At 33.2% G+C, this 24,066-nt stretch overlaps 1 protein-coding gene across 1 annotated transcript in view; it reads left to right on the plus strand.

The window, feature by feature from the left end:
* The window catches only part of LOC118901050 (zona pellucida binding protein), a 94,178-nt gene that overhangs the window by 37,146 nt on the left and 32,966 nt on the right, over nt 1-24,066 (plus strand). Inside the window, exons 6-7 of the mRNA XM_036864026.1 lie at nt 7,673-7,749; nt 19,924-20,101. Of these exons, the coding sequence (XP_036719921.1) occupies nt 7,673-7,749; nt 19,924-20,101 (255 nt within the window). The remainder of the gene's footprint in view (nt 1-7,672; nt 7,750-19,923; nt 20,102-24,066) is intronic.

Genomic DNA, 24,066 nt, shown 5'->3' on the forward strand with positions numbered 1-24,066 from the left:
AATGGAAATTTATTTCTCACATTTCTGAGGTTACAGTGCCACCATGTTTGGTGAGGGCCCTCTTAAGGGTTACAGACTTTTCATTATATGTCCTCACATAGCAGAAGGAGCTAGGGGTTTCTCTGGAGCCTCTTTTGTAAGAGCACCAATCTCATTCATAAAGGCTCTATTCTCATGACCTAAGCACTTCCTGAAGACCCCATCTCCTAATACCATCACATTGGGCATTAGCATTTCAACATAAGAACTGGGGGGGGACATAAAATATTTAGACCACAGCAGACTTCTTTATCTATTAGCAGTGCTTTATACTTTTCAGTGTATAAGTCTTAAACCTCTTGATAAAGTAATTACTACGTATGTTATTGTTTTTGATGCTATCGTAAGTGCAATAATTTTTTTTTTCACATTGTTCATCGCTAGTGTGTAGAAATACATTTTTTTTTGTGTGTATCTTACATCTTGGTTTAATTAATTAAGAGTTTTTTTATGGTGCTTGGAATTTTTAGTATTTTCTACATGGAAGATTATGTCACCTAAGGATAACAATAGTTTTACTTATTTCTTTCCAATTTGGATAACTTTTATCTCTTCTCTGTCTATTTTGTGCCAAATTGCTCTTGCTAGAATGTCAATATATTGTTTAGTAGAAATGGCAAAAGTGGACATGCTTGAATTGTTCTTGATCCTAGGGGAAAAGTTTAAGTGTTTCACTATTGAATTTGATATTGGCTGTGTGGGTTTTTCATAAAAGCTCTTTATCAGGGTGAAGCAGTTACTTTCAATTCCTAGTTTATTGAGTGTGGTTTTTTTTAATCATGAAAGGGTGTTAGCTTTTGTCAAATATTTCTTTTGTATCAAATGAGATGATTATGTATTTTTTTTCCCTTCTATGAATGTTGTGCATTGTAATTTTTGATTTCCACATGGTGAACCACACTTGCACTCCTGCAATATATCCCACTTGGTCAGGGTATATATATTTTTTTAGTATGCTGCTGGAATAATTTTGTACTTCTAGTATTGAGAGTATTTGCATTCAAATTGATATTAGCCCAGAGTTTTCTTTTCTTGTTATTGTCTGCCCTTGGTATCAGGGTACTACTGGCTTCATGAAATGAGTTTTAAGAAGTGTCCCTTCCTCTTCTATTCTTTTGAAAGTGATGGAGAAAGATTTCTTTTAATAGTTAATGTTTGGTAGAGTTCACCACTGAAGCCATTGGGTCCAGGGTTTTCTTTATTGGAAGATCATTGATTACTGATTTGATCTGTTTGTTACATGCCTGTTCATATTTTGTGTTTCTTCTTGGGTCAGTTTAGATAATTTATATTTTCATCTATTTCACGTAGGTTATCTAATTTTTAACATACTATTGTACATAATATTCTTATAATCCTTTTTATTTATGAAAGATATATAGTAATGTCCTCTACTTTAATTTCTCTTTTTTTCTTTGTCTAGATGTTTGTCTTTTGTCTAAAGTTAATATTGCTTTTCCAACTTTCTTTTGATTCATGTTAGCATGGTATATTTTTCTCCATCCCTTTACTTTTAGTCTATCAGTGTCTTTATGTTTAAAGTGGGTCTCTTGTAGATGAGATATAATTAGATCTTTAAAAAATTCATTCTGACAGTCTCTGTCTTTTTTTTTTTAATAAAGTCCTTCAATCAGTTCTTTATTTATTTATTTGTTTATGGCTGTGTTGGGTCTTCGCTTCTGTGCGAGGGCTTTCTCTAGTTGCGGCAAGCAGGGGCCACTCTTCATCGCGGTGCGCGGGCCTTACACTATCGCGGCCTCTCCCGTTGCGGAGAACAAGCTCCAGACGTGCAGGCTTGGTAATTGTGGCTCATGGGCCCAGTTGCTCTGTGGAATGTGGGATCTTCCCAGACCAGGGCTCGAACCCGTGTCCCCTGCATTAGCAGGCAGATTCTCAACCACTGCGCCACCAGGGAAGCCCAGTCTCTGTCTTTTAATTGGTGAATTTAAACCATTGACTTTAAAAATGATTATTGGTGGAGTTGGATTAACATTTACCATATTTGTTACTGTTCTGTATTTGTTGCCCCTTTTCTTTGTTTCTTTTTCCTCTTCCACTTTTTTGCCTTCTCTGGTTTTAATCAAGCATTTATATGATTCCATTTGTTTCTCTTAGCATATCAATTATAATTTGTTTTTTACTTTAAGTGTTTGCCCTATAGTTTGCAGTACACCTTTATGACTAATCCAAGTCTACTTTCAAATAATGCTGTACCATTTCATGGGTAGTACAAGTACTTCATAATAGAATTCCCAAATTTGTCCTCTCTTCCCTTATAAAAATGCAGTAATTTATTTTACTCATCCATAAGCTTTTGAACAAGCTATTGTCAGATCAGTTAAGAATAAGAAAAATAGATTTACTATTACCTTCTTTTATTCCTTCTCTAGTGCCCTTCCTTTATTTAGATCCAAGTTGTGGACACGTATTGTTTTCCTTCTTTATGAAGAACTTCTTTTAATGTTTCTTATAAGTCTGGGTTTCTGGTGACAAATTCTCTCAGTTTTTCTGAGAAAGTCTTTGTTTTTATTTCAGTTTTGAAGAATAATTTCACGGAATTCAGTATTTTAGTTTGGTGACATTTTTTTTTCTTTCAATACTGTGTTTAAAATCATTCACACTATTCTCTTGCTTGCATGGCTTCTGAGGAGAAGTCTGATTTAATTCTTTTATTTTTAATTTTTTTTCATTTTCTTATTGTGGTAAAATACACATAACATAAAATTAATCTTAACCATTTCAAGTATACAGTTACGTTGTATTAAATACATTCATGTCTAACTGTTATCATCATTCACCTCCAAAACACTTTCATTGTGGGAAGCTGATATTCTGTTTCTACTAAACAATAAGTTGCTCTTTTTCCTGCAGCTCCTAGCATCTACCCTTCTACTTTCTATCTCTGTGATTTTAACTAAATATCTCATATAAGGGGAATCATACAGTAGTTTTCTGTTTGTTTCTGGCTTATTTCACTTAGCAAAATGTCCTCAAGGTTCATCCATGTTGTAACATATGGCAGGATTTTCTTCCTTTTTAAGAACTAATAATATTTCATTCTGTGTATATACAACATTTTGCTTCTCCGTGAATGCATTGATGGCCACTGTGTTGTTTTCAGTTCACTATTGTGAATAATGCTGCTTATAGGTGTACACATGTCTCTTTGAGACCCTGCATTCAGTTCTTTTGGGTATATACTCAAAGGTGGATTTGCTAGATCATAATAGTAATTCTGTTTTGATTTTTGTTTTTTTTTTTTTGAGGAACTGCTACTGTTTTTCCACAGTGGCTACAACATTTTGCATTCCCACCAACAGTGTACAAGAGTTCCAATTCACCACATTCTCACCAACACTAGTTATTTTCTTTTGTTTTCATAGTAACCATCCTAATGGGTATTTGGTAGTGTCTCATTATAGTTTTGATTTGCATTTCCCTAAAAATTAGTTATGTTGAATATCTTTTCCTGAGCTTGTTGGCCATTTGCACATCTCCTTTGGAGAAATTCCTAGTCAATTTCATTACCCATTTTTTTTTTAAATTTATTTATTTATTTATTTATTTATTTGGCTGTGCTGGGTCTTAGTTGCAGCATGCGGGTTCTTAGTTGCAGCATGTGGGATCTAGTTCCCTGACCAGGGATCGAACCCAGGCCCCCTGCACTGGGAGCATGGAGTCTTAACCACTGGACCACCAGGGAAGTCCCTCATTGCCCACTTTTTTTTTTTTTTTTTTTTGTTCATTGCCCATTTTTTAATCTGGTTGTTTGGTTTTTTTTGGTATTGAGTTTTAGGAGTTCTCTATATATTCTGTATATTTATCCCTTATCAGATATGTGACTTGCAGATATTTTCTCACATTCTGTAGGTTGCCTTTTAACTCTATTGCTATTGTGTTTTGATGCACACTTTAAAAAATTTTTTTGATGAAGTCCACTTGTCTGTTTTTTTCTTTTGTTTCTTGTACCTTTGGTGACATATCCAAGAAATCACTGCCAAATCCAATGAAGCTTTTGCCATAAGTTCTCCCCTAAGAATTTTGTAGTTTTATTTCTTACATTTAGGTTTTTGATCCATCTTGAGCTAATTTGCATGTATGGTGTTAGGTAAGAATCCAAATTCATCCTTTTGCATGTGGATATCCAGTTTTCCCAGCACCATTTATTGAAAAGGCTGTCATTTCCCCATCGAATAGTGTTGACGCCATTGTCAAAATCATTTGGCCATATATGTGAGGGCTTATTTCTGGGCTGTCTGTTACATTGGTCAGTATTTCTGTCTTTATGCCAGTAACACACTGTTTTGGTTACTGCAGCTTTGTAGTAAATTTTGAAATCAAGAATTGTGATTTTTAGCTTTATTCTTTTTTAAGACTTCTGGCTATATAAAGTCCCTTGTGATTCCACATAGATTTTAGCATGGATTTTTCTGTTTTGCAGAAAATGTAGTTGGGATTTTAATGTTGATTGCATTGAGTCTATAGATTGTTTTGTGTAGTATTGACATTTTAACGATGTTACGTTTTCCAGTCTATGAACATTGGATGCATTTCTATTTATTTATGTCTTCTTTAATTTCTTTCAACAATGGTTAAGTTAATTGTAAGTTAATTCCTGTGTATTGGTTAAGGTAATGGTTAATTAATTGGTTAATTCCTCAGTATTTTATTCTTTCTGATGCCTTTGTAAATGGAATTGTTCCCATAATTTTCTTTTCAGGCTTTTCATTGTAGTGTATAGAAACGCAGCTGATTTGTGCATTGACTTTGTATTGTGCAACTTTGCTGAATTTATTTATTAGTTCTTAACAGTTTTATTTGTGGAATCTTACTGTCTGCGTATGAGATCATAGCATCTCTGAACAGAAGTAATTTTCCTGCTTCTTTTCCAATTTGGACGCCTCTTATTTTGCTTTCCTGCCACAACACACTGGCTACAACTTCCGTTAATGAGACGAAATGGCATGGTTGTATGTTGGCCCATCCCTGAATTCTGGCAATAAACCCCACTTGTGCATGGTGTATGATCCTGTTAGTAAGCCCCTGAGTTTGGTTTGTTAGTATTTTGTTGAGTTTTTCATCAGTGTTGATTAGGGATATGGATCTGTAGTGTCTTATGGTGTCTTTGTCTGGCTTTTGTGTCTGGGTAACGCTGGCCTCAGAGGATGAGTTTAGAAGTGTTACCTCCTCTTCACCTTTTTGGAAGTGTTTGAGAGGATTGGTATTAATTCTTCTAACTGTTGTTAGAACTCACCACTGAAATCATCCAGTCCTGGGTTATGACTGTGTTGTTTAAGATCTCTATTTCCTTACTTACCTTCTATCTGACTCTTCTATCCACTATTGTGAGATATTGAAGTCTCCAAATGTTATTGTAGAAATGTATATTTCTCTTTTGAATGCTGTTAGGTTTTACTTCAAAAATTTTCATGGTCTGATATAAGGTATGTAAATGTTTATATTTACATTACATATTCTTGCTGTGTTAAACCTTTTATTAGTATATATTGTCCTTATTTGTCTCTTATACCCTTTCTTGATTTTAAGTCTATTTTATCTTTTATGAGTATAACAACTCTTGTTCTGTTTTGGTTACTATTTGCATGGAATATCTTTTTCCATCCTTTCATTTGCAATCTATTTTTGTTTTTGTATCTAAGTGAGTCTCCTATAGACAGTACATAGTAGGATTATGTTTTTTTATTCATTCACAAATCTCTCTCTTTTGACTTGAGAATTTAATACACTTATTTATTTATTTATTTGTTTATTTTTGGCTGTGTTGGGTCTTCATTGCTGCGTGCGGGCTTTCTCTAGTTGTGGCTAACGGGGGCTACTCCTCATTGTGGTGCGTGGGCTTCTCACTGTGGTGGCCTCTCTTGCTGTGGAGCATGGGCTCTAGGCGTGCAGGCTTCAGTAGTTGGAGCACGTGGGCTCAGTAGTTGTGGTGCGTGGGCTCTAGGGAGCACGGGCTTCAATAGTTGTAGCTCATGGGCTCTAGAGCACAGGCTCAGTAGTTGTGGCACACGGGCTTAGTTGCTCCATGGCATGTGGGATCTTCCCGGTCCAGGGCTCGAACCCGTGTCCCCTACATTGGCAGGTGGATTCTTAACCACTGCGCCACCAGGGAAGTCCCCAATCCATTTACTTTTAAAATGATTATTGATAATGCAGAATTTACCTATGTCATTTTGCTATTTTTTTCTTTATGCTTTATAGCAGTTTTGTTCCTCATTTCCTTCATTATAGTCTTTTTTTTGTGTAGTTGACTTTTTTGTAGTTAAATGTTGAAATCTTTTTCATTTCCTTTTGTGTATATTCTATAGTTATTTTCTTTGTTGTTACCACAGGAATTACATTTCACATTCCTAAGTTTATAACACTCTAATCTGAATTTATACCAACCTAACTTCTACACCGTATGAAAACTCTCCTTTAACAGCTGTATCCCCACCTCTTTCAGTTGTTGATGACATAAACTTGCTACTTTATAAATTGTGTGCCCCAAAATATACTAATAATTAGTTTAAATGAATTAGTCTCTTAATTTATATAGAAAACAAAGTGTGGAGTTACAAACCAAAGTTACAGTAATACTAGCCTTTAGACCAATTGTTTTTTCTTAAGTATATTAGACTCTTAAGTCATGTATAGAAAAATTGCTGTTACAATCCGATCTGACAGTGGCAGCAGCTTCTGTCGTCCATGTGCTTACCTTTGTTGAGGTCTTTATTTCTCTGCATGCAGCTTCTCGTTACCTTCTAGTATCCTTTCACTTCACCTGCAGGACTCCCTGAGCAGTTCTTGCTGGGCAGGTCAGGTGGTCACAAACTCCCTCAGCTCTTGTTTAGTTAGGAAAGTCTTCATTTCTCTCTCACTCTTGAAGGGCAATTTTGCAGGTTATAGGATTCTTTCCTTGCTCTTTCTTTTCTAGTACTTATCACCTTATCACAAAATATGTTTTTGTAATGATGATTGTTTATTGTTTGTATTGTCATTTATTCTCATTTTCTACCTTAGAATATAATTTCCAAAGAGTCAGGGATTTTGTAGATTTTGATCACTTATGTGTCTCAGACTCTTAGAATAACTCTTAGTATGTAATAGACTCTCGATAATTACTTATTGAATAAATAGGTACATGAATGCATGCATATATGACTGTGTTCATCATTTTAGTTACCATGGCCACTACTGTAGTCCAACCTCATTCTCTTTTCAGTATTGTTATAATCATTTATCTCTTTGTAGAGATTAAGAATTGAGTTAGTCAAATGACTAACACTATATTATATGGGTAGAGTTAAGTAGAATATTGAATGAGTAAATACATTTATATATACATATACATATATATGGTATAAAAGGCAAAATAATTCCATTGTTAAAAATTGTATGATGTCAATTGCCACATACTCTTAAGTTTACTGCAATAGGTTTTCCTGATTTATATAAGATAAATTTTTACATTAGGTTTTTGGCTGAAAAGAGTGATTTAACATTTGGAAAATTGCTTAATTTTTTAGTGGAATAGAAATATTAGACACATGGTCTATTTTATATTTCAAAAGCCAATTTAAATATTGTGATATAGTAGTTTAGACCCATGATAAAATATAAAATATTTTCTCAGTTTCATCTCTAGACACTGAAAAAGGACCCAATCCATGTGCAGACCATAGTTGTGAATCTTCCAAAAGACTATCTAAGGTATGTTATGTGAGGTGAGAAAAAAGAGGAAATGGTGAACATGCCCAGGGTGTGAGTAAGCATCTTAGCTATTTATAGAACACACCACCACCCCCCGCAACACACACACTTAGGGAATTCAACAATAAAAATAAAACTTCATCAAATAACATCAAATAATAAATGACAAGAATTTAGTGGAGTTAATATTTTTATGAAATGCTTTGAGATTTAGCATTTTGTAACTGATTGTATTAGGAAATAGGATTTTCCCATTTATATGGCCTTGTTTGCTATTGCAAATTAATTTATAACTAATAATCCAGAAGAATTCTCTCCATGTTACTGTTATTAATCCTAAATAATAAATTTGATCTATACTGTTTATTAACTGTTTTCACATTGCCCTATACTCAGCATCTTGTATCTATGCTTAGGGTGAAATTATGCTGTAACTTCCAGCAGCAATTTAATTTAGTTTTGTCTTTTACATTATGCTTAACATATTATTCATGCTCAGTAAATCTATGGCAGATTTTCCTACTTCAGATTACTCTTCAATGACCCTGAACACTTTATTAAAAATAATATTTTAAAATATTTGGACTACAATGTAATTTACATTTTATGATTGTGAAAATTTTCTGTTAAAATCATAGGTAATGCATATTTATAGGTCAGTATCCATTACTTTTGCCCAGTGAAATTGACAGGGGGATGATTTCTTAATTTGTACTCACTAAGCCTCCTGAAATGTAGCTTAAATCATCTATTTATATATAACCAGATATTTCCATTTAAAAAACTTCTGTAGGGGTTACCTCTCATCCCAGGGATATATTTTTTCCTTTACTTTTGAAATAGGAGTTAAATTTCAGGGCATTGAGAACAGAAAGCAATCTTATTTTTCTAATTCTGTTTCTTAATCCATGAGTACTATTTTAATTATTATTTAGTATACCCCACAAATTTTGTTAATATTTTGTTGAAATTTAAAATTTTCAAAATATTTTTTTTAATTTCTCTTGAGATATCTTCTTTGACCCATGTGTTAGCAGTGTGTTGTTTAATATCCATTGATTTCTGTTTAATTACATTATGGTCTGAGAGCAGACATTGTATGATTTCTGTTCTTGTTTATTTGTTAAAGTGTGTGCTGTGGTGGAGAATATTGTCTGTCATGGTGAATGTTCCATTTGAGCTTGAGGAGAATGTGTATTCTCCTGATGTTGTATGACTCAGTCTATAGAAGTCAGTTATAACAGGTGATTCATGGCGGTGTTGAGTTCAACTATGTCCTTAGAATTCCTTCTTTTTTGTGGCTGTGTAAGATTCCATTATATGTATAGGCCACAGTTTTTTATATATCCTTTCAACCACAGATGGACTTTTAGGTTGCTTCTTTGTCTTGACTACTGTGAATAGAGAACATGGGAGTGTAGATATCTCTTTGAGATCCTGATTTCAGTTACTTTGGATATATACCTAGAAATGGAATTGCTAGATCATATGGTAATTTTATTTTTAATTTTTTGGGGACCTTCCATACTGTTTTCCATAGTGGCTGCATCAATTTACATTTATTCCAATAAAGTATAAGGATTCCCTTTTCTATATATCCTTACCAACACTTTCTGTCTTTTGTTTTTCTGATAATTGTCATTCTGACATGTGTGATGTGATAGTGCATTGCGGTTTTTATTGCATCTCCCTGATGGTTAGTTCTGTTAAGAATCTTCTCATATACCTGCTGATTGTATGTCTTCTTTGGAGAAATGTCTCTTCAGTTCCTTTGCCTATTTTAAAATTCAGATCACTTGATTATTATTATTATTATTATTTTGCTATTGAGTTTTATGTCTTCCTTATATATTTTGGAAATTAACCCTTTATCTGATACAAAGTTTACAAATACACTCCCATTTCATAGGTTGCCTTGTTGTTTTCTTGTTCATTTCCTTTTCTGTTCAGAAACTTTTTAGTTTGATTTAATCCCATTTGTCTGTTTTTGCCTTTGTTGCCTGTGTTTTTTGGTATCATATCCAAGTTTTCATTGCTAAGGCCAGTGTCAGACTTTTTTTCTCGATATTTTCTTCCAGATATTTTACAGTTTCATGCCTTACATTTAAATCTTTAAAATATTTTGAATTGATTTTTGTATAAGGTAGAAGATAAGCGTCCAATTTCATTCTTCTTCATCTGGAAAAATCGTTTGCCCAACACCATTTATTGAAGAGAATATCCTTTCCCCATTGTGTATTCTTGGCTCTCTTGTGTAAGACCAGTTGGCAGTATATGTGTGGGTTTATTTCTGGATACTCCATGCTGTTTCACTGGACAATATATCTGTTTTTATGCCAATACCATATGGTTTTGATCAATATAGCTTTGTAATGTAATTTGAAATCAAGACATGTGATGACTCCAGCTTTGTTCATTTTGCTCAGAATTGCTTTGACTGGGATATTTTGTAGTTCCAGATGAATTTTAGGGTTTTTTTTTTTCTGTTTCTGGAAAAAATGCCATTGGGATTTGGAAGCAAATTGCAATGAATGTCTAAATTCCTCTAGGTATTCTGGACACTTTCACAATAGTCTTCCATCTGAATGTAGGGCATCTTTACATTTATTTATTTAAAAAAAGTTTCTCTCATCAATGTTTTTTAGTTTTTAGTGTACACATCTCATCTTCCTACTTAATTTTACTTCTAAGTATTTTATTCTTCTTGTACTCATGTAAATGGGATTATTTTCTTGATATCCTTTTTAGATAGTTTCTTGCCAGTGTGTAGAAATACAACGATTTTTTTAATGTTGATTTTGTATCATGTAGCTTTACTGAATTTGCTTATTCTAAGAGTTTTTGTGGAGTCTTTAGGGTTTTCTGCATATATGAACATTTCATCTGGAAACAGATGATTTTACTTCTTCGTTTCAGATTTGGATGATTTTTATTTGTTTTTCTTTTCTAACCACTCTCTTTAGGACTTTCAGTACTATATTGAATAGAAGTAGCAAGACTGGGCATCCTTTCTTTGCCCAGATCTTAGAGAAAAGGTTTTCAGTTTTTCACTTTTGAATGTGCTGCTAGCTGTGGAATTTTTCTATATGGACTTAATTATTATATTTTGGCAAGTTCCTAACATTCCTACTTTATTGAGAAGTTTCATTATGAATGGATGTGAAATCATGCTTTTCTACATCTATTGTGATAATCATATGATTTTTATTTTTCATTCTGTTAATGATTGATTTGTGTATGTTGAGACATCCTTGCATACCAAAGATGCATCCCACTTGGTCATGGTGTATAATCCTTTTAATATGTTGTTGAATTTGGTTTGCTAGTGTTTAGTTGAGGTTTCTTGTATGTATGTTAATCAGGTATATTATCTTATAAATTTCTTTTCTTTTGGTGTCTTTGTCTGGTTTTGGTATCAGAGTGGTACTGGCCTCACAAAATGAGTTTGGAAGTGTTCCCTATTCTATTTTTTTTGAATGAAGTTTAAGAAATTCTGGTATTAATTCTTCTTTAAATATATGGTAGAATTCATCTATGTTGACATCTGGTCCTGGAGCTTTCCTTGCTAGAAGGTTTTTGATAACTGATTCAGTCTTCTTATTTATTATTGGTCTGTTCATGTTTTCTGTCTTTTTCTTATTTCTGAATTCAGCCTCTATATTTTGTATGTTTATAGGAATTTGCCATATATTCTAACTTATTCAATTTGTTGGCATATAGTTTTTCATAATAGTCCTCTTTTATGATTTATGAAAGAAAATATTTATGAAAGAAAATAATCATCTTTTCTCTTTCTGTGGCATCAGTTGTAATTTCTCTTTCATTTCTGATTTTATTTTTTCTGATTTTATTTAAGTCTTCTCTCTTTTTTTCTTTGTTAGTCTTGCTCATTGTTTGTCTTCTTAGTTTATCTTTAAAAAAAACAGCTCTTAGTTTCATCATTCTTCTATTTTTGTGTTTTCTACTTCATTTATTTCTGCTGTAGTGTTTATTCCTTCTTTACTTCACCTAACTTTGGGTTTAATTTGTCTTTCTTTTTCTAGTTTCTTGAGGTGTAAAGTTAGGTGTTTATTTGGTATTTTTCTATTTTTCTAACATATGCTTTTATTGCTATAAATTTACCTCATAGTACTGCTTTTTCTGCACCTCATAAATTTTAGTATTTTGTGTCTTTGTTTACATTTGTCTCATGATATTTTGTTGTCTTCTTTGACTCAGTGGTCCCAGGATGTGTTGTTTAAATTCCACATATTTGTGAATCGTTTCATTTTCCTTCTGTTATTGATTTCTAGGTCCACTTCATTGTGGTTGGAGGATATACTTGGTGTGAGCTTAATATTTTTATATTCGTAAAGACATGTTTTGTGACCCATCCTAGAGAATGTTTGTATGCACTTGAGAAGAATCCATTTTCTTCTGCTGTTGCATGGAACATTCTGTGGATCTGTTAAGTTCATTTGGTCTATTGTGTTGTTCAAGTCTGGTAGTTCCTTATTGATTTGCTGTCTGAATATTCTATCCATTATTCAAATTGGAGTATTGAAATCTCCTACTATTATTGTATTGATGTCTATTCTTCATTTCAGCTCTGTCAGTGTTTGCTTTATATATTTATATACTCTGATGTTGGGTATATATATATGTTATAACTTCCTGTTGAATTGATTCCTTAATCATTATATAATGACCTTTTTTGTTTCTTATTACAGTTTTTTATTATTTCAAAGTGATTTTTTTGGATATATGTACATCCATCCTTGCTCTGTTTGGTTGTCATCTGCATGGGATATTTTTCCATGTTTCACTTTCAGCTTATAAGTGTCCTTAAATCTACAGTTAATCTCTTGTAGACAGCATATAGTTGGATGATCTTGTTTTGTCCATTAAGCCATGTCATGTTTTTTACAGGGGAGTTTAATCTATTCACATTTAAAGTTATTATTGATAGGTAAGGGACTACTATTGTCATTTTGTTAATTATTTTCTGTATGTTTGTAGTTCTTTTGTTCCTTTCTTCCAGTGTTGCTGTCATCCTTTGTTATTTGACTTTTTTGTGTATTGATACACTTTGATTCCTTTCTCTTTTTTAAAGATATTTTCTTTTCGGTTATCATGAAGCTTATGTATAAATCTTATAACAGTGTACTTTAAGCTGATAACTTAGTTCATATGCAAGTCTGTATTGCATATGAATTGCATATGAAAGTCTATACTTATACTCTCCCCTGCACAGTATGTTATTGATGTCACAAGTTACATCTTTTATATTGTACATCTAATTACAGGTTTTTATACTTATATTTTTGATACTTTTGTCTGTAACTTTTATACTAGTTTAAGATGTGATTTATGTATCACCCTTACAGTATTACATTAGTCTGTATTTGCTGTGAGATTTATACTTTTTAATGTTGCTGTTAAGTGTTCTTTCATTTCATTTCATTTGATGAACTCTCTTTAGCAATTCTTGTAAGGCAGTTCACTCACTTGGGCAGAGCACTGAGATGCTGGGACTTCTAATGGTGTTGAACTCTTCCAGTTTTTGTTTTCCTGGGAAACTCTTCATCTTTCCTTCATTTTCAAAGGACGGTTTGACAGGTATAGTATTCTTGGTTCATAGTTTTGTTTGTTTGTTTCTGCACTTTGAATGCTTCATTATGTACTCTCCTAGCCTGGAAGGTTTGTGCCAAGACATCCACTGACTTCTAATCACTGATAGTATTATTTGTGTGGGGGGGTACCCTTTATTTGGTGAATTGCTTTTCTCTAGCCACTTTCATAGTTCTGTCTTTGTGAATATTGTCAAATTAACAATGTTTCTTGGTGTAGTTCCCTTTAGTACAACATATTTGGTATTCTTTAAGGTTTATGAATCTGGATTCCCATTCCCTCTGCAGATTTAGAAAGTTCTTTCGTATTATTTCTTTAAATAAGCTTTCTAGTCCTTTCTCTTTCTCTTCTTAAGGGAACTCCATAGTGCATGTATTGATTTAGGTAATGATATCAAATAAGTCTCATAGGATTTCTTCACTCTTTTTTTCTTTTTGTTTCTCGGACTGGATAATTTCAAATGATCTGTCTTTTAATTCATTGATTCTTTTCTATGCTTGATTGAGTCAACCTTTGAAGCTCTATTGAATTTTTAAGTCCAATCACTGTATTTTTCAAACTAGAATTTCTGTTTGGTTCTTTTTTATGGTTTGTATCTCTTTGTTGTACTTCTTGGGTTTTGTGTGTATGTATGTGTGTGTGTGTGTGCACACGCATGCACGTGTGCACATTGTTTTCTTGATTTTGTCTGTGTTTTCTTGTAGTTTACTGAGTTTCTTTAAGATTATATTGAATTCTTTTTAGGTGATTCATAGATCTTCATATCTTTGGCCTTTGTAGCTGGTTATTGGAGCTTTTTTTTGTTGTTGTTCTTTTATGGTGTCATGTTTTATTGATTCTTTGTGATCCTGGTATGCTGAAATTCGTGCCTGTGCTTTTAAAGAAAAGTTTCCTCTTCCAATCTTTATGATCTGGCTTCAGGAGAGAATGACCTTTACCAGACTAGAGTTTCTAGGAGTCTCTCTTATCTTTCTTATGGCTACACCTCCTCAAGTCTTGCTTTTTCCTGGGGTGGATGTCTTAGAATTATTTCTTCTCTCAATCCTACAGAGCCATGTCAGGTTATGAGAGTCACATCAGGTGCTAAGAGCAAACCACTCCTTTTTCCTGAGGGCAGTGCCTGAAATGCCAAGGCTTTTTATGCATCTTCCATTTCTCTCCCTCCCTCCTAAAGGGGATGTCTTGGAGTTTGCTCCTTCTCTGTAGTCTGCAGAGTCATGCCAAGTGCCCCAAGAGTCACCTTTCTCTTTTCCCCAGGGCAGTGCCCTTGCTTCTGAGCCATGGGTTGCAAGCTCCATCTCTCTTCCTTTCTCCTGAAGGAACAGTCTCAGGGTTGTGTGCCTTCACCAAATTTTGCAGAGTTTAACTTGCTGCAGGCTTCCATACCGCCTGCTTAGATCTGTGTGCCACCTGTCAGGGCACACATGCCAGGTGCCATGAGTTTCCACCCCTTTTCTTTGTTCTCAGCTTTCTCTAAATGATTCGGCCATGCTAATTTCCTCAGAGTTCTAGGTGCAGTAAGAGAGAAGCAGACCTCCAGAAGGAGTCCGCATGGGAAGTGACCCCAAGCTTGGGAAAGCCAAACCTTGACGTTGCATTTTCCTTCCCCTGAGGGAGAAGTTGTGGTCTAGAGGGATCTCTCTGGGTGCTGAGTTTTGGTGACCTGGGAAAGTGGTGATGCAGTCAAAGTGAAACAGTTTCTCCTACCATTTTCAGTGTGTCTGATCTTGGGTTTTGTGGTCCATGGGGGTGCTGGAACATTTCTACTATATTCAGGAGTTCCTAAAAGTATTTTTATCCCTGAATCGTTGTCAAATCAGTGTTTTTGTGCAGCGAAGAATGGAATCTCCTGTTCTGCCATGTGGCTGACAGCATTCCTTTTGGATATAGTTAACAATCCAGCTAACAAATCAAGTTAATAATCCCTGCCTCTTAATTAGAATATTTAGACCAATTACATTTAATTTAATTATCAATGATTTGGATTTAAATCCACAATTTTTCCATTTTTTTCTATTTGTCCTATCTCTTGTAACTTTTTCCTTTTATTCTTTCTTTTGGATGATTGTGCCTTTTAAAGAATGATACTGTTTTATAGTCTTGCTCATTGCTTTATTGTTTTCAAATCATACTGCTGATTTATGTGGATGGGTTTTTATCATTCTATTATATATCATTTAACCTAGTTTTCTATTCTTCTGGTTTTGCTCCTTCCCTATCTTCTTTGGATTGATTAAACTTTTTTTTAACTGACTTTTTTCTTGTTATATTTTTTTTCACTCTTTTTCTGGATTTGTTTCAAATTTTAATGTATTCTTCGTAGCAGAACCAAAACTTACTTAGTTTATATACCTTCCAAAAGAGTACAAAAGCCTTAAAGACCTTTAACTGTTATGACCTGTTTTCATCTTTCAAGGTTTTGTTTTCTAGTACTCTAGTTTTTATTTTTTTATTTTACACTTATTATTAAGATTGTTTCAGAATGTCAGTGTCTGCTTAGATTTACCCACAGTTTTATCCATTTCTTTGCTTACGATTTCTTCTTGCATCTCAGTCTTTCTGTATCATGTATTTTTCCTTCTTCCTATATTTATTGTTCCACTGAAATCTGAGGATTCATTACTTTGATCAGTTCTGGAAATTTTTTCTGCCAGAACATCTTTGAAAATTACCTGTTGCCCCATTTGCTTCTCTTGAACTCCCATTTAGTATGTTTCAGGTCATCTCATTGATTTCTCCACCTCTCTCTTACTTTTTTTTCTTTTTTAAAATATGTTCTTCATTCTCAGTAATTTCTTCAATTATTTATTGCATTTAATTGTTCTGGCTCCAGCAAGGCCTAATCTGATGTTCAGTCTGTCCACTGAGTTTTTAATTTCACTCCATTTTTTACTCCCTTCATTAATTGTAATTTAAGTAGGTAATTTTTCAAATATACTTTCTCTTTTATTGTGATATAAATTTCCTTTCCTGTGTTTTCATACCACTTTTATGTCTTCATGTGTTCTAAGGATACTTCATATCATTTTTTTCTATTTTATGTCACTGGAGCTCCATTATCTGAATTTCTTGATGGTCTAATTTGGCAGTTTGTTGACCCCACTGTTGTTTCTTAGTTCATCCTCTGCTACATAATTCTGGCTGATAAGTCATGTTTGTCAGTCCTTTATCAGTAGATGTAGCCCCTTTGGCTTAGGTTGTGTGTGTTTTTCTGTAAAGTTACTATGTTTGCTTTTGCCTAATGTTCCATGGTTGTTCTCAATCAAAGCCAAATTTTTATGTTAATTTCTGACTTGGGTATCTTGTACCACACAGAAAGTACAACAAAACCCCACACCCACTTTGAAAGCAAACCATCGTGTAGGAATTCACAGAGGAGTTTTGCTTTCCCCCATCCCTCCACTCCATCACCCCCTCCTGCTGCCCCCTCCCTACCCTATTGAGAGGCTTTCTTGTTATTTCCCTTTTGTAATTGAATTTCTTTTCCTGCTCCACTGTTTTACTTAGAGTCTTTCTTGGTTGTTTATTTTGTTTGTTTTTAACAGCTTTAAGCCTTTTTTCCTTAGCTCTTTTGTTTGTTAAATTATAACACTCTGGAATACTCAGATTGGCATGAAATGAAATAGGGACTCAGCTAATATTAGGTTTGTAATTTTCATTTTTAGCACCTTTCTGGCTTTCTTTCTGTCTCTCCCTGTCTTCCTTTTTTCCTTTCTACTTTTTTCTTCCTCTCTTATTGTTGAAATATAAGTACACAATATCTTTGCTGTGTTATGTTCAGTTAGGTGATTTTTAGCAGGGTGATTTTTCAGACTATCTAGTGCACCATATGGTTGGAAATGTGAATTCTTTTTCTGTATTTTTAAATGTCATTTCTCTCCTCTCACTCCTATCTTATCTGCTTGCTTTTTTCAATTAGAAATATACTACTTTAAAAAACTTTAATATGACAGTTTAAATCTCTAATAATTTCAAAACCTAAATTATAATTTATCTTTAATCTTTCTTCTAAAAAATCTGGTTTTCTAATACAGGTTTCATTTCTTGTGGAGCAACTACCATTTCAGTGACAATGCTGAGTGAAGAGTCGATTCTTTTGTCTTTTGCTTCAGGACTGAAGTAGACTACATTGAAAAGTTAAATTTTTCTTTATTCTAAAGTTCTGGGATTCATTATGCTTCTTAGGAGTGGATTCCAACTTTCATAGAATTCAAACTATTATATAACCCTTTACTTTCTTCCTCTTCCCTTTGGCTCTGCTTTGAAACTGAGCTTTATCTCATAGTTCTCTGCCTGCTTTACTGATATGAGTGAGTGTACATCATCCATGTTGGTGTTCCTACCACGAGAGGGACAACTTTGTGTTTTTGTTTTAAAATTTTTCGACAGTTCTTCATTGGGACGTTGTTCCGTAAGATCCGGACACCCTACCTCTCATTTGCTCACTGAGCACTGAGATCACCAGTCTTTTCTATGCAAATTCACAATTCTTTCCATTTCATCCAAGATACTGTAAGCCTCTCCTTTTTTGTTTTTTTGGGGTTTTTTTTGGCTTTTTAATTCCAGCCCCATTTGATGACTATAGTCATTTTCCAAAGAGATTCCCCAAATATAGGTGTTAACCAAAGGTTTCCAAGGGACTCTATCTTAAAAGTGTTTTGTCCATAACACCTGGTACATAATGAATTCTCCCCTCATGGATACTGGAGCTCCAATTCAACTCTGGTCGTGTATAATGTATGACATTTTTTGCCTATCCTAGGACTCCCATCGCTTGCTGGACTAATGTAGAGCACATATTAAGCCTTTCTAGTCGCCTTTTTCAGTACCTAATGTGGCATGATCAGTTGAGCAGATGATGGTATTTAAAGTAAGCTGTTCAACTTCTCCATGCAGAAGTTTATATAGTTTACAAACTGCTTACTGTTGAAGTGGTAATGATTTCTTGTTCTAGTCTTGTAATCAATAACCAATAATTATAGAACATATTCCTTCCATATATGCTTAATAATTCTATAAAATTTGGGGGTGGGTGGGTGAAGGGAGGAGTAGCTTGGGCCAGGCAATCTGATGTTTATTCAGTTGTATTAATTCTTTGTATCTTAAACCAGGTGATTAATCTATGAAGAATTTCTATAATTATGATTTGTTCTTATGTCATCCAAATTTGTCCAAAAATTTTTACTTTAAAATCTTTAATCTTTACCCAACTCAGAGAATTCTTCAGTTTCACACTTTGTTTGGAACAAATAATTAACCCCATGTCAACCATCAACATACTCATTATTTTAAAAAAATTTAGTCAATGATTCAAATAATTTCTTGCCTTCTTTCCATTTTTATCAAATAAGAGATTTATCCTCATTCTCCTTCTTAGAAAGAAAACAGGAAACAGGAATCTGATTTACATGATAATTTTTGTTCTTGTCAGGTTTTGTGAGGTATAGTTTCATTGGTTTTTTTTTCTTCTTTTTTTCTCCTGCATAGGGTGTCAGGAAGCCAAGTGATTATGATCATGTCTCCTGATACTTTTATTTGTAGTCTTGCATTTAAATATAGTTAATTGGATACCAGATTTGTAGCTAATTAATTCATAAGCACTTCCTTAACCAAAATTGTAAATAGCAGCAAATTTGACAGAATTTATTAGAAGTACAAGAAAACCATTTAGACTGTAAAAATATAGTAATTCAGTAATAGAATGAGTTGAATGCAGTATATTGAAAAACACTTTTACAATTATTTATAGAAATTTTCATCGGAGGGGTGTAATTTGTAAGGTATCTGGAGAAGTCAGTAGATTGAGATGCACCATTAGTGGTTATAGATGAGCACGATTTCATTTACCCCTGTCCTGACTACATGAGAGGTGCAGGTGAGCACAGGAGAACTGAGCAGAACTAACTAGCTTGTCGAGGGTGTGAACTCATGACCATACCTCATGCTTTACCAGGTAAGGCTTACCAGCCACTGAAAAGTATAAGCCTCTTGTTACTTTTAGGAGTCAAGCCAGAATAATTACTACAAGTAAAAAGGTAATTAATTATAGATCAGAATTATGCCTTAATTATTTTGTAAATTTGATTTTTGAAACAGAGCTAGAAGTTTTAACATGTGCTGTATTCCATCTTTAAACCTAATTTTTCTTTATTTACAGAGTGGAGCAGATGTCTCAGGATATGCTTCTTAAAGATTCTTAAAGTACATTTCTTTAAGAACATTTAATTGTTAGAGTACCTTTCTGAAAGTACATTTAATTTCAAAAAGCTGTCTTGTTTTTGCTCTTAAGCCCATCCATATATTATTCAAAACCAAAGGGACCAAAAAGTTTGGTTATATATTGAAATATTTTCATTGTGTTGTATATGGAAGTACATTTAGAAATATTTGAGGTTTATAGGTGATATCTTTTCAGTTTTACAGGTGTTATTTATATTCTATGAATTCAAGAAAAGATAAGGACCTTGAGAATTTGTTTCCCCTGCTTCTAAATACATAAGCATCCTTATTTGTTCTAAAATTACATTTATGTGATAATTTTTTCATACTGTATTTCTATTTCAGGCTAAAAATCTCATAGAGAGATTTTTTAATCAACAAGTGGAAGTTCTGGGCAGACGTGCAGAGCCGTTGCCTGAGATATACTACATTGAAGGTACTCTCCAAATGGTTTGGATTAATCGCTGCTTCCCAGGGTATGGAATGAATATCCTGAAACACCCAAAATGTCCTGAGTGCTGTGGTATGTAATGAACTATGATTTTATGGTTTATACGTATGAAAATTCACTTGTCTTCATTATGCCTAAGTGAATGTCTATCACTTATTTTTACTATCATTTAGGTTTGAAGTTGTGTGTTTGAAAAGACTATGTCAATTTGAAGATTTAAAAGAAAAAGACCAACTTAATTCTGGCCTTGTTTTAATACTAGAGTGAAGAGGGGTTGGGGTGTTAGGCAGTTGTCTGGGAGGAAGCACAAATACTAGTTATGAGACACCTAGAGTTACTTATCTTAACAGCCAAAATATATTTCTTTTAGAATCAATTTTTGAAGAGTTTACATTTGTATAGTCTGGTTTAGGTAAGTTTTTACTTCTTTTAAAAGTAAGTATATGAGTCGCTTTATTACCAGTTGTTCCTTCTGACTGTTGATCCTAGCACTAAAGGATCTGAGCAGCTATCTGGCTTCCCCATCTTTGTGCTCATTATAGGACCGTCTGTAGAGGCTGTTTAGGATGAGGACGTGGGTTCACAGTCTCTGAATTTCCATCTGCAGCTGTGGAGTAAGCCAATTAACCTTCAGTCTTGAAAGACTTTCTAACATAAATGTCACTACATTAGTGCCATTGTTTGAGTCTTCTCTGTTCTTCCCTCTTTTCTACTATCTTATGTTAGATTAAAAACCTTTTCATATGGTAGAGCACTAAATATTATTTTTGCTTTGCTTTATTTAACTTGGTTAGATTTTGCTTTACTTTTTCATAATTTTGTTTTTGTTTAAGGATATGAAATTTGACAAAATGTACTGAAAATTTATCTCAGGAAATACAATACAAATTTAACAAATAAAGCACTTACAGATGCCAACCTTGTGACTGTTTTGATAATCTGTGATTACGCATATCACGCTAGAGCACAGAAAATGATGAAGAAAAGCCTGGCAATGCCAAACAGTGAGACCAAAACTTAGTAGTTTAGCTGTCTATTAAATACATTTATATTGTCTGTCAATAAAGCCTTAAGACAAACTAAAAATTTTAAATAGTTGCATCTCATTAATTCTAAGAATTTTGAAATAAACATAGCTCTTTCAGTTGAAATGATAGGTTTCATCATAATGATGAAATTATTATGAATAATAATTTCATCATTGGAGTTTTTTTGTGTTTATAAAAGTTCAGATAACACAATTTTCAGGTACTCTAATTTTACCATGTAATTATAACATTCAAGTTATTATATGCAGTACTATTGGATCAAGTTCATTAAGCAACTCTTTTATTCCTGACAACAAACACCATGGGAAGTATATAATAAAACTGTTATATAAATCTCCAAAATATTTTCTGCATCTAAAATACTGCTTTGCTCTCCCAAATATATGTCTTGGCCCACAGAGCTTAGAGATACAGGAGATGCATCCAGGAAACAATTAGAGAACAAGAGACCGCCAAACTACAGGGAAGAGAACAGAAAGGAGATTATATAAAGCAAACTAAGTTAGAGATAGGATGAATCTCTATATAGGATTAATATAATTGAAAAAAAGGTTTTCTGAGTGATTTGAGACTTGAGGTAAGACTTTGAAGATACAGGCTTAGCAAGTACCACCCAAGCAAGGGCATGACTGAGTGTCAGATTTCTGGGGGAATTTTGCTTGACTGGGACTAGAGGATTAGTATCAGAAGAGCTGTGGGGAATGACAGGCTTTGAAAGCAAAGTGGGAGAGTTCAAATTTAATGTGGCAATAAGAGTCATATCTTTGCATAGAGGAGAGAAATAACATTTATTTTTTGAATTTTATGGGATCATTATCATTGCTCAGTATACTTACCAAGTAATGATTTGCTGTATCTCAGTTTGTGTTGTTCTATGGTAAATAAATATTTTAATTTAGAATTACCTTTATGCTATTATCATCTCTATTCGATTACTTAAGCGAGACTGAGCTCCTTTTTTGCACAGAACTCATTAAATATAATGTGACCTTCAGGTCCCCATCATATACAGTCATTTTTACAGATTTTTTACAGTGATTACTACAGTCTATATTACAGAAGGCTATCACTTTAAAAATTTTAAAGAGCACATACTACCCAAAAAACATTTATATCATTCTCCAAATTGGTAGGCACTATAAAATATAACAGTAGTTACAAGACAAAATTAACATATTAAATGAACTTATCCATTCAAGTGTGAAATGGAATACTAGATAGAAAGCACATAAAACATATGAGATGCTTTGTAAAGTGACTTAACTTCCAAAATGAAGACACACCAAGTTTATGTTCAGCAAAGATTGAGATAAGCATGTCTGTTATGTGAGGGAAGTTTATGTACTTTCTCAGCAGTTGGTAAAGTAAACGGTGATGTTTTCTTCTTTTTTGGATATCTTTACTCATTTAACCTTTATGTCTAGATCACAGATAAAGATCGTTTGCTTATAAACCTAGAGACTTAACATTTCTACCTGTATTATTTTTCTCATTTCTAGTTAATTTAGCATTTTAAATTGATTTTCACTGAAAGTACTTCTTTACACATTTATCATTGCTTACTATATGCATCATTTTGTCAATCATTTTGACACTGAATAATGAAAAAGTTCTAATTTGTGAATTATAGATGTCTCATAATTTCATAAATTATATCATAAAGATACTACAACCAAAGACCAGCTAGAATATTATATTATTTCTTATAGAAGTTTTTAAAACACAGATTCTAAAATATGTTTTACTGTGTAATTTCTGTAGTTTCTATTATTTCTGTAAGACTGTATATTTTGCTTTCCTTTTTATTTTATTCCTATTTAAGCTCATCAAATAACATTTTTTTTGACATAATATCCCACTCCTCCTTCTTCTTCCTCTTTAAACTATGGCACTGTCTCAAAGTTACCTGAAGACCTTCTCAAAAATATATCCAAGGTGTGGGAGCCACACATTTACGTTTATAAGCATCCTAGGTGATTTGATGGACATGAAAGTTTGAGTCTCTTGAGTATTGGTGTTGATAAAGTGATACCTAGATAGGACGCCTTTCCTCCTAATGAGGCAGCAGACTGTTTTTCATTGAATGTTATGGATGAATGTATAGCTCACTAATAGTTTATGCAGCACTGTTGTTTTCTGTTGCTTTCTTTATAAATAAGGTTTTCTGTTGCACATCCAAAGCTTTGGGGAGTCCCAGGAAACTTAAGCAAGGAGCTCTTTCATGGTAATACAGTGTTTGTGTTAGTAGTTAGAAATAATTAGGTTACAGGTTAAACATCTTGAGATAATTTTATTAATAAAGTGTACTTTTGTAATTTAATTATGCAGTGAAAGTGAATTGTTTAGTAGATACAATTGTTTTTAATAAGGTATTTTAGACTCTAAAATCCTGCTCAGACATGCAACCATGAACTCTTGTTTTAATTTTACATCTAAGGACCAAAAAATATGATAACAAAAAAAATATGCTGTCAACAAAGCAGACTTTAAGGCAAGAAGTCTTACTAGTTACACAGAGAGGCATTAAGTAATGATGAAAGGATAAGTCTAACAAGAAGAGGTGAAAATGAAATATTTCTGAATCTGTGAGGACTTAACGTAGGTCTGAAATACATAAAACAAAAATTGTCAGGTAATACTGGCATATAAAACCATATAGAAAAAAATAAAGATTGGACCCAGCTTAAAATTCACTTCCAGATGTATTACAGACATACATACATAAAGAACTGTAAATGTTTTAGAATATAACAAGAAAATATCATGTCTTCAGCATCAGAAAAAGATTTCCAGAAAAACACCCCAAAATCACTAACTTTAATAAAAAAAAGATTTTGTCTACATAAAATTTGAGTGCTTATGTTTATCAAAAGATACTGCAAAGAGAGAAAATATAATCTACAGAATGGGAAAATTGTTTATAATGGATATAACCAACAAAAGACTAGGATATATAAAGAACCCATAGAAAACTTTTTTTTTTAAAGT

Source organism: Balaenoptera musculus, chromosome 9 (genome assembly GCF_009873245.2).
Source record: "Balaenoptera musculus isolate JJ_BM4_2016_0621 chromosome 9, mBalMus1.pri.v3, whole genome shotgun sequence".
Lineage (NCBI taxonomy): Eukaryota > Metazoa > Chordata > Mammalia > Artiodactyla > Balaenopteridae > Balaenoptera > Balaenoptera musculus.